The sequence below is a fragment of the Haliaeetus leucocephalus genome, unplaced genomic scaffold (genome assembly GCF_000737465.1).
Source record: "Haliaeetus leucocephalus isolate CR32 unplaced genomic scaffold, Haliaeetus_leucocephalus-4.0 Scaffold339, whole genome shotgun sequence".
Classification (NCBI taxonomy): Eukaryota; Metazoa; Chordata; class Aves; order Accipitriformes; family Accipitridae; genus Haliaeetus; species Haliaeetus leucocephalus.
In genome coordinates, this window is record NW_010972775.1 from 3,045 (window position 1) to 20,590 (window position 17,546).

General features: G+C 42.4%; 1 protein-coding gene across 1 annotated transcript; it reads left to right on the plus strand.

Annotated features, from left to right (window-relative positions):
• The first annotated feature begins 14,105 nt into the window (after positions 1 to 14,105).
• Positions 14,106 to 15,128, plus strand: LOC104834665 (olfactory receptor 1020-like). Its single transcript, XM_010572221.1, has one exon. The coding sequence runs from the start codon at positions 14,106 to 14,108 to the stop codon at positions 15,126 to 15,128; it is 1,023 nt and encodes a 340-aa protein (XP_010570523.1).
• Positions 15,129 to 17,546: the final 2,418 nt, after the last annotated feature.

Here is a 17,546-nt window from a genome sequence, read left to right on the forward strand (position 1 = left end):
CCAATGTTTAAAGTTTATTGATATCAGTTCGAGTGCTAATTTTCATCTAGCTAAAACCAGCCCAAATAAATCCTTTAGTAGTCTAAACCAAGCATACAATTTCTGCCTTGACCCATTTCATTGTAATACAGGGAGAAGAGAAATTCATTAGAAATGCCTCTCCATTCACTCTAAAAGAAGACAGGTACTTTAGATAATGATATTCAAGCATTGATTCAGGTGCCCAAGCAGAGGCATCTTGTGCCATTTAGGGTGACCTAGGGCACCACTGACATCAGTACAGGGTTGATAAACATGACACAGACCCTACAAGACATCTGCAGAATCCCTTAATGTGTCTATCTGAACTAGCACCACACACCTATGTTTGGCAGTTATTTCTGCCTTTCAGTAGAGATGCCTGCAGTCTAGATGGTAAGAATTTCATAAGGGGTGTCTAAAACTTAAGGGCTGAAGTGTAAGCTGCTCATGGATATTGGATTGTATTCTTAGATATAAGCACTGGATATGAAAGCTTTGAGCTAGTCGTCTTCTCTCCCTTTAGAATCAGTGGATATAAAGAGCAGCTCTGATCTATGTGGTGTGGGGACCACCAGAACAGACCAGAGAAGACTGTTTCTCACCAATACTCATAAAGGGAGCCTAGGGAACCAGCATAGCTCAGAGGCTGAACTTTTAGATATAAAGCTAGGTCTTGTGAACCCTGGTTTCAGTCAGCTTTCTGTTGACATGGGAAAACAATGCAGTGCCTTCAGTATCTCACACCACTTTAAGTGTATAATGGGAACTGTTAGGAAGGAAGAAGGAGGAAGAACTTTTACAGTGTAAAATGTGAAATGAAGGAGGGCAGTGAGGACTGGGAGAAATGTGATTGTAGTAGACAACTGGCAATATAGGGTACCAGCAGCTAAGGAGGGCAGAATGGGTACCTTTTCTGTGCAGTGGTTATTAGAAAACAACCACATGTTAGGCTTGGATTATTAAGATTATTAGGTGGCACAGTAAGTGGTGAGGAATATTAGTGTGGTAGGCTAAGGGGCCAAAATCCTACCCAGCTGCTCACTCACTTCCCCACCCCCCCAGTGGGATGGGAGGGGGAGAAAATAGGATGAAAAAGCTTGTGGGTCAAGATAAACACAGGGACCTGGCTTATAGTTAACACTGTGGGCAAAACAGGCTCAAGCTGAGGAAAATTAATTTAATTTATTGCCAATTAAAATAGATTCAGGTACTGAGAAACAAAGATAAGCATTAAAACATCATATTTCGCCCCCACTTGCCCGGGCTCAACTTCACTTCTTCGCTGCAGGCTCCTCTACCCCCTCCTTCAAGCAGTGCTGGGGAGCTGGGGGGTCTACGCTCAGTACACAGCAGCTTCTCTCTGCTGCTCCTTCCCTCTCATTTTTCCTCTTCTCTGGCATGGGTCCTCCATAGGCTGCAGCTCCTTCAGGAGTAGCCATCTGCTCTGATGTGGATCCTCCATGGGCTGCAGGGAAAATCTGCTTGGGCAACGTGGAGCACCTCATCCTCCATCTCTGATCTTGGTGTTCCCTCTGTTCTTTCTCACTCTTTTTGTTCATGCTTTTTCTCTCTGTCTGGCATTTTCCGCCCTTTCTGGAACATGTTTTCACAGAGATGCCACCAGCTTGGCTGATGGGCTCAGCTGTGTCCTGTGGTGGATACATTTTGGAGCACAGGGCAGGCCCTGACCTCTCCTCACAGAGGTCACCCTGCAACCCCTGCTACCAAAACCTGGACATGTATACCCAATATTGTTAGAAAGAACAGTGGTCTAAAGGGAATATAGAAGTGAATTAAGTTTAAATTAATATTTCTTATGCTAACTTTCCCATACCTAAGGAGATCACAGGTCAGCTCTCTAAGTTTATGACTCATACCTAGGATGTTTCTACAGCCCTTGGAAAGAAATAAGTACCTCCAAAGAGTGACTTGCCCATCCTGACTGAGTCACATATCTGGGAACGAGATAAAACACACATGAAAGAGGTGTTTGTGGCTTTCCACTGACTTCTGAGGAACCCCACATTCCCAGCGTTGGCACTGCTTTTCTTTCTCAGGTGGCTAAACTTAGCAGAAAAGGTGGCCACCCCTGGCACCTATAGTGTTCAGATTCCTTCTGATCCCCAAATAACTGGTGAAGGGACAGTGGCACTACCAATGGGGTTAGAATGAGAAGCTCCCTTTCTCTGTCCACAAGGGAGCCAAAACACCTGCCACAGATTGCATTACAACCTTTTAGCTGTCAAATTTAGGTGAGGTTTGACCCATGTTGTACTATCTTAGTGAGCAAAGATTCATGTCACTTTAGACATGTAAGTGATGCCTGAAAGTCTAATTCACACCATCAATCTTCAGATTAGATGAATGTTCTTGGCAAAGCCCTTTTCTTCCCATGAGCTTCAAAGGTAGCCCTAGCTACTGTCATGAAAATAGACACCAACCTTTATTTTTCAGCTTTCTCTCTAGTGTACAGATGTCTTTATCCTCCTCGCCACCCTGCAGCACCTGGGGGCTCCCCCCACACACCCCCCGCCATGCGCAGGGCGTGGGGTGCTGGCCTGCCGGGCAGCTGCTGCAGCAGCAGTGGCTGGGGGCTCCTTGTTGTGGGGAAGGGACTGTCCAGAGGTTCCACAAATCAGTGTCTTTCTGGAAAAACTGGAGAATCTCATCCAGCAGTTTTTGAGAGAAATGTGCAGGAAGCCATCAGCAATTCTACTTGTGAAATGCTTTCATCACTTCCATCTAGTGGTTGTACAATACCCACAGAGTTCAATAATTCTTGGTCTATATATAGCTATATTATCAGTTTGTCTACTGAAAGAAGTTCAGTTTACTCCTGGAGGAATGATGACCCACAATGAGTGTCAAATTCATCAGACTGCTCCCTTTTAACTTTGGAGGCGAGAGATGACTGTATCACCACTCCAAGGAAACCAGTCGAGTCATGACTGTGGTCACAGGGTGGATTGTGTGGCAGAACACTCCCCCCAGCAGGAAACAAAACTTCTCCAGGCCAGAAGAAGAGGAAAAAAACCTGAACCCTAGAAGCCGCAGGTTGAAATTCGAACTGGCCAATCAAGATGTGCCAGGTACACAGAGGTGACCTTCTTGGCCAAAAGGGATTAAAATGACCACAGATCAGATTCGACAAGGGTATAAACGGGGTCCCGCTGGAGGACATTTTGGAATCAGTCCTCCTCGGAGCAGCGGGTCTGCAGTCAGGGACTCCCCCTTGGATCAGGACGCCGCCCTAGGTAACTCCTTGAGGTTGAGAGCCCTCATCTTTTAAGTGCGTGATGTGCGTATTTTGAGTCATCATTTTAAATTTTAAGAATTCTTAAGTCGGCTGTGTAGTACTAATTCCCCTTACATCATTGAGCCCGTGGTTCACAAACGTTATCGGAATTTTAACTAACTTTTTACTGAAGAATAAATCTGAACTTTAACACCTGTTGGATTTGCTTGTGCGTGCCTCTGTAACAATCCCAAGGGAAGCATTGCCAGGATCCACACTACTAAATGTTGCTCCTAAGGAAGTGGTACTCAACCTCTGGACTTGTAGTGCAGCCTGGCTTTCACCTACACTGCCACAAGCTCCCTCTGGCATGGGCAGGTGGAGCACAAGCATCCCATGACACAGGAGAAGCTCTAGGACATCCATGAGGTCTTCACAACGTAGCCAGAAATGGCCTGTGCCCTAGGAGAGACATACATGCTTTCAGAGCAGTAGTAGGCACAGTCCAGGGAAGCATCCCCAGAGCACCTAAAGGACACTGTACCTCTACATTCAGGCAGCTGAATCCTGCCACACCACATGACACTTGGCCAAGGTCCTTTTCTGTGCCCCATGTAGCCATACCCATATTGACACACAGGGCCACTCTGTGCCCCGTGTGTCTGTAGTCACAAGACACTTTTTTTTTCTTCTTGTGGCTTTTGATTTCTAAGTGACTGAAATAATATGAAAACATTACAAAGCTGTTTTGAGTTTAATCAAGATTATTTTGGGGTGTGCTTACATTTTGGGTTTACATGGGTTTTTTGAGGAAGTCAAAAAAAACTTTTTTTTTTCCCCCAAACAACCACCCAACTCCACTTGTGACTAGGCGAATTGCAACATCAGTGACCATATACTTGCTGTGGAAATTACCTCCAATGCTTTATATTTTTATAGTCTGCCCCCTCCCCCAAAAGCTCCACAAAGCATAGCTTTTGATATGTCATTTATATAAACCCATAAATGCCTGGACTTCTTTCCCCAGGGCTCCTCTGACTTCTTTGATTCTTAAGGTGTAGATAAGTGGATTCACCATGGGTGTCACCACAGTGTAGAAGACAGAGAACAACTTGTTGAAAGCTGTGAAGTTGTAAGTTTTTGGTAACATAGACAAGGATGAGAGTTGAATAGAAAATAGTGACCACAATGAGGTGAGAAGAGCATGTGGAAGATGCCTTTTGCCTTCCTGTAGCTGAAGAGATTCTCAGGAGGGTGATCATGTTTAAAATACAGGATGCTACAGTGAAAAGAAAGGGCAGCATAGTACATGTAGCAGACATCAAAGATGTTATAACTTCTATTAGAAGTTGTGGTAGGTTGACCCTGGCTATATGCCAGGTGCCCACCAAAGCCGTTCTATCACTCCCCCTCCTCAGCTGGACAGGGGAGAGAAAATATAACAAAGGGTTCATGGGTCGAGATACAGACAGGGAGAGATCACTCAACCAATTACCGTCATGGGCAAAACAGACACAACTTGGGGAAAATTAACTTAATTTATTGCCAATCAACTAGAGTAGGGTAATGAGAAACAAAACCAAATCTCAGAACACCTTCCCTCCACCCCTCCCTTCTTCCTGGGCACAGCTTCTCTCCTGGATTCTCTACCTACACCCTGCCCCTCCAACCAGTGGCACAGGGGGATGGGGAATGGGGGTTACAGTCATTTCATCACACGTTGTCTCTGCTGCTCCTTCCTCTTCAGGGGCAGGACCTATCACACTCTTCCCCTGCTCCAGCGTGGGGTCCCTCCCACGGGAGACAGTCCTCCACGAACTTTCCAACGTGCGTCCTTCCCACGGGCTGCAGTTCTTCACGAACTGCTCCAGCATGGGTCCTCTCCATGGAGTGCAGTCCTTCAGGAGCACACTGCTCCAGTGTGGATCCCCCGCGGGGTCACAAGTCCTGCCAGAAAACCTGCTCCAGCGTGGGCTCCTCTCTCCACAGATCCGCAGGTCCTGCCAGGAGCCTGCTCCAGCATGGGCTTCCCACGGAATCACAGCCTCCTTCAGGCAGCCACCTGCTCTGGCGTGGGGTCCTCCATGGGCTGCAGGTGGAGATCTGCTCCACCATGGACCTCCATGGGCTGCAGGGGGACAGCCTGCCTCACCATGGTCTTCACCATGGGCTGCAGGGGAATCTCTGCTCAGGCACCTGGAGCGCCTCCCCCTCCTTCTTCACTGACCTTGGTGTCTGCAGGGTTGTTTCTCTCACTCCTCTCTCTGGCTGCCATTTCTGTGCCCACTGTAACTCTTTTCCCTTCTTAAATAGGTTATCACAGAGGCATTACCACTATTGTTGATGGGCTCAGCCTTGGCCGGCAGCGGGTCCGTCTTAGAGCCGGCTGGCATTTGGCTCTATCAGACACAGGGGAAGCTTCCAGCAGCTTCTCACAGAAGCCGCCCCTGTAACCCCTCCTGCTACCAAAACCTTGCCACACAAACCCAATACAGAGTGTGTCATTGCAGGAGCATTTTATCATAGATGTGAAATCATAGAATCTCACTGTGATCACAGTACACCATTCGTGACATCAACAGTGTGATAACAAAGCTGATCATAAACCCACTAACTCAGGCCTCTGCAGCTAGTGTTATGCAAAACTTAACGATTCATTAGGGTGATGTAATGCAAAGGTTTGCATACTGCTAAGTATTGATCATATGACATCACTTCCAGGAGTTAACACTCTACCCCAACTAGAAAAGCAAATATGAAAAACTGTGTCATGCAGCTGCTGTAGGAAATACTTCCGTCACCTGTCAGGAAGCTGACCAGCAGCTTGGGCAGGATGGTGGAGCTGTAGTAGGTCTCCAAGCAGGACAAGTTACTGAGGAAGAAGTACACTGGTGTGTGGAGATGATGATTAGCCACCACCAACATGAGGATGAGAATGTTCCCCATCACTGTCACCATGTAGATCACCAGGAAGAGCAGGAAGAGGTTTTCTGAACCTGCTGAACAGGTTACCTGAAGGTCAGGTAAATCGCCAAATCCCAGGAGGATGAATTCTGCAATGTAAGTTTGCTTTTGCTTTCTGTAGCTGATGTCATGCTGAATCTTGGGGAAAGCAAATACTAAAATGTAATATGAAAATTAAAAACTGTTTTCCATGCATGGCTGTAAAGATGCACTATTCAACTTAGTTCTTGGATCCAATATCTATGTCCTGATAACTTATTTAAAATTCCAACTCTTAAAGCATTTCAGCAACATTTTCCATGAAAAAAACAGATTGTCTTATCTCAGTTTCAATCACTGTTGGTATGCCTCAGGGACAAGACAGTTTTCTTCTTTTCTAAGAAGTATGATTACACACCACTTTTTGGCTCAGTGTCCTGGCTTGTTTCCCTGGCTTGTAGAGGCGTAGCCTAATTCTTAATTTTTGTGCTCTAGATATACATTTATATACTTATGCTCTTTTGCAGATCATCCAGCTATGCCAACATGGGGAAAGGTATTCAAAACTACCTACACCTAAACTATGGCATTAGTTTGCAGTCACATCAGATCAGTTTCTGCAACCAGACAATCTTCACACAAGTTTTCCTATCATCTTCTGCATCTTGGGTGACTGAGTGGATTTACAAGGTAGGGAAATTTTAGGCACGGGGAGGACTGTCTATGCAGTTTGTTCAGTTGTTCAATGTCTCCTCACTTAAAAAATATCGGGATATTTGGATAAATCTGTGACTGACATAATAAAATCATGTCAGTAAATGATGAGCCTTACAGTTCAGCACACAGGCAGTTATTTCCACTAATAGAAAAACAGAAAAAGTCATAAATTAATCTTCTCATCAGTTCATTCAGTTCCGTCCCAAGTCTGCACACTCTCCTTTGTCAGGCTTACCTCCATGGTAGCCAGTTATGGACTGGGGTCTCCCAGACACCTGCTCACATCACATTGTGGGATGCAGCATAGATTCTGCAGGTTGTCTTCTCTTTTCATCATCTTTATATGAAAGCCAAGAGTTTGATCTTCCCAAGTGTTTGCTTTCTCTTTAATAAATGTCCATACAGACTGGAACCAAGATGAACTCAGAAGTCCCTTGTGGCTCATTAGATGCCCTGGAGTATGAACATAAAATCTCCTTTGATAGTTTTCCTAATGGAAAGTTTAAATAATTTATCAATTCTTATTGATAAAGAATCCCAGTAACATTCTTGATTAAAGTTTATAATATGTTAATACTGCACTGAAATTTACTAATAATTTTTGCTTTCTCCATGCCACACACATATTATTTCCAATTATATTTGATTTTCTAAAGGCATCTAGATATCTAATGAATGTACTGCGAGCTGGGTATCTACTATACCCAGTAAGAGGGGACTGTATCACAACCAACTTGAATGGTGTCTTTACAACATACCTTTGACGGAGGCATTCATGTATGTTATGAGGGCATGCAGTAGCATTTCAGAGAACAATCTCTGCTGGGCCAAATCACAGCTGGTGCTTTTCACAGCTGGATTTCTGATCTGAAGCAGACAATGAGAAGAACTAGTGTCACTATTGCTTGAGTTCCTTCACAGGAGGACCTGAAGCAAAGCTCCAGAAAGAAGAGGAGAAACATGGAAATAGGTGTGCTGTGGGGATTACAGGATGGACCAGCGCCCTGGAGTGAAAGACAGACTAGGCCAAGTCAGTGGTGCAAACAGACTGGCTATTAACATGGATGCCAAGTCAATAGTACAAACAGGCTATTAGCATGGATGCTGTGGCAAATACCAAACCCTGAAGTGCTTTCTTCTCAGTCTACATTGGAGGAAGAGTTCAGCATGGTCTGGGCTAGACCCCACATCTCTTGAGTGCTTTTGCCACTTGGCTTCAGCATCAAACACATGGCAAATATCAGGCAGAGGATAAAAACAGGGCAGAAATTTAAAAAAAGTGTCATATTTTTTCCTAATTTGGTCTTCAATTTTTTGTCTCACAACAAACTGAAATTATTCCAATAATTAAGTTTTTCACATGCAGTATGCATCTTTTTAGCAATGTTTGTGTTTTCTGCACCTAGCATTGGTGATCTAGGAGTAAGAAAAGACAGTGCCTAACATGAGCGTCCAGTGTCATATCAGATGCACTAGGGTCAGTGCACTTGTCTGACTGACCTGCTGTTATTGATGTTGCCTTCCTAAATTAAGGGAAAAAAACACCTGCTTGTTCCTTCTGAGAGTCAATGGACACTTCTTTCCCAGTGTGAATAACTGTTAACTGCCCAAACACTGAACACACCTTTTTTATCCATAATAAACAACTTTGCAAATAATGAACTGAGTCCTCATGAGTAACTGACATCCAAACAAGCATATAATTTTAGAAGTCTCCAATTCGGGTGTCTCCTGAGCAGGGAACTTAATTAAACTGCCTAAACATAGGCATCTAGGACTATTTCAGATGCCTAAAAATATCAGAACGCCAGCTATCACTCTGGAAGGATCTCCCATAGGTCCTATGCCATACCATTGTTGTGAAGATGTCTGTGGTACCCTAATGTGTATGAAATGGTATTTGGCTCCTTTATTTGGCACCTGAATCCCACTGTCAGGTTGATCAGCTGAATAGCTCTCCAGGCCATATTGACCAAATCTCCATAGACTATAAATGGGAGCTTAGACATCACAATCATGTGTACGGGCCTACATGGTAGAAACTGCAATGTTAAGTGTTTGATTCTGGGTCTGAGTGCAGGATTCAGCTACTTAATGTAGATCTTATTCTGTTTGAGGTTTCTGCAGTCTGATGGCAGGTGTGACACAATACCTGCAATAGGCCTGCATTCTTCTTGAGCAAAATGCAGGCAAGAAAAGAAATCAAAATGAACCTAAAATGACATTGGACATATAGGTTTAAGTAAATTAATCCAATTTTCAACACGCATAATATAGCTTGAATTTCATGAAAGAGAAAAAGCTACATGTGAAGCTAAATTAACTTGAGTTTATTCAGTGTCAAATTTGGCCAGAGGAAGTCTTAGCCTTCAGGTTCAGGTGAGCAGAAATCTCATTTTGTTGTTATGTGTTCTTCTTTGTGTTTATCTTTGCAAAGGTTTCCTCCCATGTCCAACAGGTAAAGTGAGAAGCTTGTACATATCTCTCTGAAATTCCTTTTCTGTACAGTCTAAAAGCACTCATTTTATTACCTCTGGGGCATATTTACTGCTAATGCTCAGTATGGCTGGCTGCCTTGTATTTCAAGTAATCTCATAGCCCAAAAGCAAATTGAAATTTTAATAAATCCATCAGGAAGACGTTATCTGTATTGGCAAGAAGCTCCTTGGCCTAATGCTGGTGGGACACCCGGTTAAAAAAAATCCAAAAGCAATTCAAAGTTGGTGTTATATGGTTGCAGTTCGAATGCTTCTGAAGAATCATAATTCATAAAAATCTTCATTTTGTTCTCTCTTCCTTAATTCACAAGAGCACCGCATGTAAGCCTTCCATGTACCCAAATGTAGGTACACACCTGAGATATGCAAAATCTCCTCTTGGTGGCGTACTTTTTTTCCCCAGCAGCAGATAATACATTTTACGTTGAACACAGTATGCACAGACCATCACTGCTGAGTCCCTCTCAGCACTTATGAACGTTACATTACTTTCCACCCCATGGCAGAACTAGGGCACCATCTGGTAGTAAGGGAGCTGGGGGTAATGACTCTTTGAGCTACATGGCAGCTAGGACTCAAGTATTTTACTTACGAAGCAAGTATTGTAATCATTCTCAGGTTTAAAAAAGGAAGACAGAAATGTCCTTAGATACTTAGAAGCTGAAGTCATCTCACCCAAATTTAGCCTCTCGAACATCTGACTATTTTAACGAGATACCTGGATATCTAGAATCAACTAGATACTCAGTGTAGCTTTCTCAGTGGAGAGACACAGTGTCCTGGTTTTAGCTGGGATAGAGTTAACTGTCTTCCTAGTAGCTGGTACAGTGCTATGTTTTGAGTTCAGTATGTGAAGAATGTTGATAACACTGATGTTTTCAGTTGTTGCTCAGTAGTGTTTAGACTAGAGTCAAGGATTTTTCAGCTTCTCATGCCCAGCCAGGGCACCTGACCCAAATTGGCCAACAGTGTATTCCATACCATGTGACGTCCCATCTAGTTTAGGAACTGGGAAGTGGGGGGCAGGGATTCGCCGCTGGGGGACTAGCTGGGTGTCGGTCAGCGGGTGGTGAGCAATTGCCCTGCGCATCATTTGTACATTCCAATCCTTTTATTATTGCTGTTGTCATTTTATTAGTGTTATCATTATCATTATTAGTTTCTTCTTTTCTGTTCTATTAAACAGTTCTTATCTCAACCCACGAGTTTTACTTCTTTTCACGATTTTCTCCCCCATGCCACTGGATGGGGGGGAGTGAGTGAGCGGCTGCGTGGTGCTTAGTTGCTGGCTGGGGTTAAACCACGACACACAGATACTTTTGTGAGTTTCAATAGCCTCTTCAGGTGACAATTTTGATACTGAAAGACTCACATTGCCCATTCTCTCTTCACTTTCCAGATGGAGTTTGTAAATAACTACCTGAGGCTAGTACAAATTAATAGTGTGTGAATTAATTATATGAAGGCATTCTGGCACCAAGAACAGAGATCTGTCTTCTGGTGTGTCTTGTCCTCCAAACTAAAGCCTCTAGATGACACTTAGACACAGAGACCATGGCAATGATGTAGCTGAGGCTGTCTGGTTGACCATTTTATTTCTATCATGGAACTGACAGTGGCCAGTTGGTGGGAAACTAAGGGTATCCCATGTGAAAGTCAACAGGGAGATTTTGTATTTTTGAGCCAGATTTATTCCATCTCATGTTAGCAATCAAAACAGATGACATTCAGTCTCTGCAGTTCAGCTAGGACCAGCTCTGCACCTGTGCAGGCCAAAGTCACTGTGCTAGAAATTGGTATTTCAGATTGTTTTGACTACACTCCCATCTAGTGGTATTTGCATAATACAACTTCCCCTTCTACTTTTTGGGGACTTCACTTTTTTCATGTAGTCTTTGAAATTCCCCATGTTCTTACAATTTTTTTTTTCTTTTTGAGGCTCACCAAGCTGATGCAAAGTTTTGCTTTGCCAAGAGATATTTATTCATCAAGCTGTTTCTGTCTGGCCTTGGAGACTAAGCAGTCTGAATGTTGACTAACAAATTACAGTCTGCCTGGCCTTCTCAAATGCGAGCTAGGAAGCTGAGATGAAAAAACCAAGACCCGGAACAATCATCTCACTTATTTGTGATACCACAGATAGGAACACAGTCACTCTGCAGAAAAAGAAGATCAAGCAGCATCTCCAGAGGATGACTGAAATAGCTGGCACTCAGGTAGCTGCCTGGCATTGAATCCAGGTCAGTTTTAGACTTCAACACATCTGTAGAACCCAGTGTTGACCTGATAGCAATGATGATCATCATAGTAAACTTCCACTTAGTTGTCATCCATCCTATCTATCAAAAGAATTCCATCCAGGCCCAAAAGTAATCAAAATGTAGGCTAAGAAAGTGCTAATTCCAAACAGTGTACAGGAAAAGAATGGTTATTTATGTGCGTATGAGGTTAGTGACAACAACCTCTCCAAGGCTTTTGTTTGCTTGATTATTCCCTGGGGTGTTTCACTGGTCTCAGTTCTGAAAAGGTTTTTAAGGAGTCAGGTGAAAGGAGGAATACTCGCTACCTGACAGAATGGAAAAGAAGAGTTGGTATATTCAGTTGGCTAAAAAAAAGAAGGAAAAGACGGAAATTATGGGGGGTGGGGGGTGAGGGGGGGTGTCATTGCCAAACAAGGAGCTCTAATTCTTCTTTTTTTTTTTTTAATGAAAACATCAAGATCTTAAAGAAACTAAAGAAGGATACAAAACCTTGAGAAGTGAAAGATTTTTTTAATTGGATTTCAATGTTCTTGTGGCTTCAGGTAAAAAACAGTGTTGGTCTGAAATGTTTGTTGATTGACACAGAAACAGGACACACTTCCAACATTTTCCATTGTCTGATGTTGGCAATTTGGCTAAAAATTGGGGTTTTGAATGAGTAAAAGCTTAAAAGAAAATTTCATATTAGATCTGTGGAAAGAAATGTCTTACCAAGTTTTGCTATCACAAGTGACCCAAGTAAGTTATTGGATGGGTGGCCTTATATGGCCTTCACTGCTATAGTGGCTGGTTACCTCTCTATAGTGCCTAAATGTTGGGAGCAACATCAAAAAGGAAGTGCAGTCTGCATGTCAGAAGCTGACTTCTGAGCTAGTATCTAAACTCCTTCTATTGTCAGTGGAAAGAAATAAATAATTTCCTTAGATAATTTAGCTCATACGGAGTAGATACATAAAACATGTTGGATGGATTACAGTCCAAAGCACTTCTCTCTGTAGACTATAAGAGGAATCTGAGGTGAGTGTCTTAGGTGCAGATGTTCCAAGTTAGGTGACATTAATACCGCTGGAGATGGTTCAAATAGATGCTGCTAAATTGGAGTGCTAGATTTAGGAAGACAATGGGCTGAAAAAAACCCCCACCAAGGTTGCATTTGTAATAGAGGATTGTAATAGAGGATTTGTAGTAGATGATTTGTAATAGAGGATGTTTTACACAAGAGGATGTGTTTAGGGAACCACAGGGCTGAAGATTGTCCCTCCCAGTCTGTGAAGGGTCATGGTTGGAATTTGTGTTGCCAGGTGCATGGGCTTGAAAAATGCACCCCATTAATGAATTGCCAATACCTCCCCCAACTCCATGTGCATCTGGATAAAACTAGAGCTGAAAAGAAGACTCTATACAGAAGGAAAAAGAAGTCGATTTTGTGTTCACTTCCTTTGCCAGTATAGCCTTAACCACAGTACTGTGTCTAGTTTTGGCCACTGAATTTTGGGGGGAGGGTAGGTATTTTTGTACTAAACAAATCCAGAAAGATCAGCCAAAGCCTCAGGAGTTTTGGAAAATGGGATTTGTAAGGAAATCTAGAGAATGAGGTGATTCAGTACACATGAAAGGAAAATAAAAAAGAACATTATGACAAGCAGTAGGATTTATCTAAACTGTATTCTTCTGATTAAGGGTCTGGCAACTAAATTATCTCTGACTTCTTAATGACAAGAAATAGGTATTTTCACAAGATGACTCACTCTGTTTTAGGGTGAATTAAACTCCTTAAATCTGGAATCCTTCATTCTACCCATTGATAAGACTGAAGGGTGAGACAACTGGAAGGTGCTTTTGTGTGTGTTTGGGGGTTTTTTGGCAGCGCGAATGTATGCTGACAATGGTATAGGTGTTCTTCATACGTATTTTCATTGGTGGAAGCTGGATTCTTTTTCAGCCTCCTTCAAATAAGAAAAAAATGTCTGCATTAACAGTCATGCTACATATGTATATATAGTGTGTATATATAATGCATCGATACATATTAGCAATGGAAATATGGCTATGTTACTACTGGAGCAATCAGACCAAATACTTCTTTTTTTCACCACAGAAAGGAATACGGCAAAACTTCTGATGGCACCTAATGAAAGAAGTTGACTTTTAATTTGCTTGCACAGACTGCAAACATGTTAGAAAGTACACTTGTGCCAGAGAAGAAGCACAGGTATTACCTCGGTTTTAAGTGCTCTTCTCAGTATGTGGAGTAATAAGTAATGTGACTCTTGGTATGTGAGAAATCTTTATGGAAATCAGATAACAGGTCTGATAATCCAAAGACTTTTTGCTTCTCTTTTCTGTGAAGAAACTTTCATTATTTGAGTCTTAACTGTGAAGGTCTTCATTGGTGCTAACATTTCCTGTTTTATCTCTAGTACAAAAGTTATGATAAAGCAAGAGTGGAAAAACAAAACGGTTGTCACAGGGTTCATCCTCCTGGGATTTGGGAATCGCCCTGAACTGGATTCTCTTCTCTTCCTGATGTTTCTGTCAATCTACATTGTAACCATAACTGGAAACACTTTCATCATTGTGCTGATGGTGGCTAATCGGCACCTTCACACCCCAATGTACTTCTTCCTGGGCAACTTGGCCTGCTTGGAAATCTGCTACAGCTCAACTATCTTGCCAAAAATGTTGCTTAGTTATCTGGGTGGAGACAGAAGTATTTCAGTCAACAGATGTTTTACACAATACTATTTCTTTGGTTGCTTGGCAGCTGCAGAGTGCTATCTCCTCGCAGTGATGTCCTATGATCGGTACCTAGCAGTGTGCAAACCTCTGCACTACCCATCCCGTATGAACGGCAAGCTCTGTCTCCAGCTGGGTGCTGCATCTTGGATAAGTGGCTTTCTGTCTAATTCCATACTAACATTCTTGATCTCAGATTTAGATTTCTGTGGGCCTAATGAAATTGAACATTTTTTCTGTGACTCATTCCCGATAATAAAACTCTCCTGTAGTGACACTCATGTGGCGGGACTTGTCACTTCTGTTGTGGCGGGTGTGTGCTCACTGCCTCCATTTCTGTTGACCTTCTCATCCTATCTCTGCATTATTATCACAGTCATGAGAATTCCTTCTGCCAGTGGGAGAAAAAAGGCCTTTTCCACTTGCTCCTCACATCTCATTGTGGTGATTCTTTTTTACTGGTCAATATTAACTGTTTATGTACTTCCTCATCATGATACCCAAATATCTCCAAACAAAGTCTTCTCTGTTTTTTATACCATTCTCACTCCCTTGGTCAATCCTCTCATCTACAGTCTGAGAAACAAAGAAGTAAAGGAAGCTCTGCGAAAACAGACAAGTAAATTGCTGGCTTTCAGAGGGCTGCCTTCTGTTAAAAAAAGGGAGGTAACAATCCTCAATGAGTTACAGGTTCGGACACAATTATATGGCATGTGAATATAGTTAATTTGAATAAAGCTTGGAAATACATAGCTGTACATCTTAAAAATAAATAAGCAGAGAAACAAAGGAGGTAAACAATCTTGCTGTCAGTTGGGGGGTGGTATGGAGAAAGAACAAGAATATATAGTGAACACTGTAAAGTAAGCAAAATAAATCCATGAATGTCATTGTATATGTATTATTCCATGTGATATCTTCTTGCCTGCCCCCTTGCTTTCTTTTTCCTCACTACAGCTGAAATTCAGGTCAGAATAAGTTGAAACTCAATTTATAGTGGACAGACCATTTCTTTATTAATGTTATGTTCTGGATTACTATTAGTTTTTACACCTATGGTGTAGATGTCAACATCCAAGATAGTCATCTGGACACCATTGATTGCAAATGAAGAGTGTGAGAAACATTGCTTGAATGTGGTTCATCTGGTCTATTTCAGACGTCTGGTTTTGGTAATTGTTTTGATCCCATTTATCTTGATAGCAGCCTCTTACATTCAGATAATCCATACCATCCTCCAAATGCCATCTGCCAAAGGAAGACACAAAGCTTTTTTCACCTGCATTGCTCACCTGGTGTTGGTGACACTGTTCTACTGCACAACTGCCTTGATACATTTAAAGCCAAAGTCCGGTCTCTTGCCAAACAGCAGCAAAATGGTGGCTCTTTCTCACATAGTAGTAACTCCTATGCTGAACCCAATCATATACGGCTTACAAAACAAAGTAAAGCATACTCTGAGAAAGATATCTAGGAGAAGACAATTCTTCAGCAAGGTGCCTCTGCCTAGATAGTCTCACTGATTTTCTGAAAATTGTTCACACTTGAAAGGTTAAAAATTAAAGAATTAATGCATTCCTCAAAGTCTGTAAAGGGTTTGGACATTTTAGCTTTTGTTGGAAAATACTGAGAAATGTACGTAATCTGTATAATGAATAAATGAATACATCCAAAATATTACAGAGACTACAGAAATAAGCCATAAAATCTGTACCTTAACTACAAAATATTTAAGCCTTTTTCCCTTCTTCTACATAAAGGTTAGCTTTCAAGGCTGTCTGAAATAAATCATTGTCATAAGAACACATGACTCCAGCATAAATAAACCTAATTTGTAGCAAAATGCCAGCAAAGTCAGAAAAAAAATTGTGCATATTTTCAGGACAAATACACAAATGGATTGCTGGCATATTGGTATAGTTCATGCTATGGTAATCAGTTCCTCCCACCAGAAAGTAAAGAGTAAGGAGAGAGATTCAGTTGACTGGATATGGGAATGGGATTCAGTTCAAGATTATGACATCCTACTGTAAGTATCTATACATAAGTCAGCACCTACATGCCCATCAAAGTCAATGACAATCTAGTCAATACAATCAGCAGCATTTAAGGAGAAAACAACTGAGAGGAGCTTGCTTTGGCTGCTTGAACACAGATAACTAGCGTTGCTGGAAATGTCCTACATCATCTTATTTTGGTTCCAGTGCAAAAAGGTTTGAGTTTCCCATAAACCTGTGTTATATCTGCCAGCCCAAATGTAACAGATAACCCTGGGGACTGCAGGCAGCCAAAGATGTTTCAAGTCACACCTATATTGCAGCTTAGTCAAGGTATGTGTACAGTGGTGTACCCAAAAGACCTCCAGCTGCCATACCACAAGAGTGTCAGGAAACTGAATCCAGGGTTGTCCTGGTTTTGGCTGGGATAGAGTTAATTTTCTTTCTAGTAGCTGGTATAATGCTATGTTTTGGGTTCAGTATGAGAAGAATGTTGATAATACACTGATGTTTTCAGTTGTTGCTAAGTAGTGTTTAGACTAAGCCAAGAATTTTTCAGCTTCTCATGCCCAGACAGCAAGAAAGCTGGAGGGGCACAAGAACATCTCCAGCTGTTTGTGGGTGGTTAGGGATCCCATGATGTCTGTATGATGTCACGGAGTCACAGAATGGTTGAGGTTGGAAGGGACCTCTGGAAATCGTCTTGTCCAAACCCTCTGCTCAAGCAGGGCCACCTAAAGCCAGTTGTCCAAGATCATGTACAGATGGCTTTCAAATATCTCCAAGGTGATTGACAGGCTGTCAGAAGTGAGTGTTGCTATTTGCAACTCTTTGGAAGCCAGTACCAGGAAGAACTACTCAAGGACTTCTCAAAAACTTATCTTAGAGGTATAGCTCCAGACCTATTCGTGCAGTATGGGAACATGGGTATGAAAGAAAACAGTATTTCAGGACGCAGCAGTGGAGTGATAAAACATGAGGCATCTCCAGAAAGACTTGCCTTAAAAAGGGCTCCTTGAGAAGGAGGATTTCCCTGGGCCATCAGGCTGTGCCATGGGAAAAACCCACCCACTACCAGTGGGAAGGCACTGCAGTGGAGTGAAGGACTGCTGGTCGGTGGACACTTGGGCTGGAAACG

What these genes read in the sequence shown, in the direction of transcription:
- LOC104834665 (XM_010572221.1), top strand. Translation starts at nt 14,106, where the DNA reads ATGATAAAGCAAGAGTGGAAAAACAAAACGGTTGTCACAGGGTTCATC.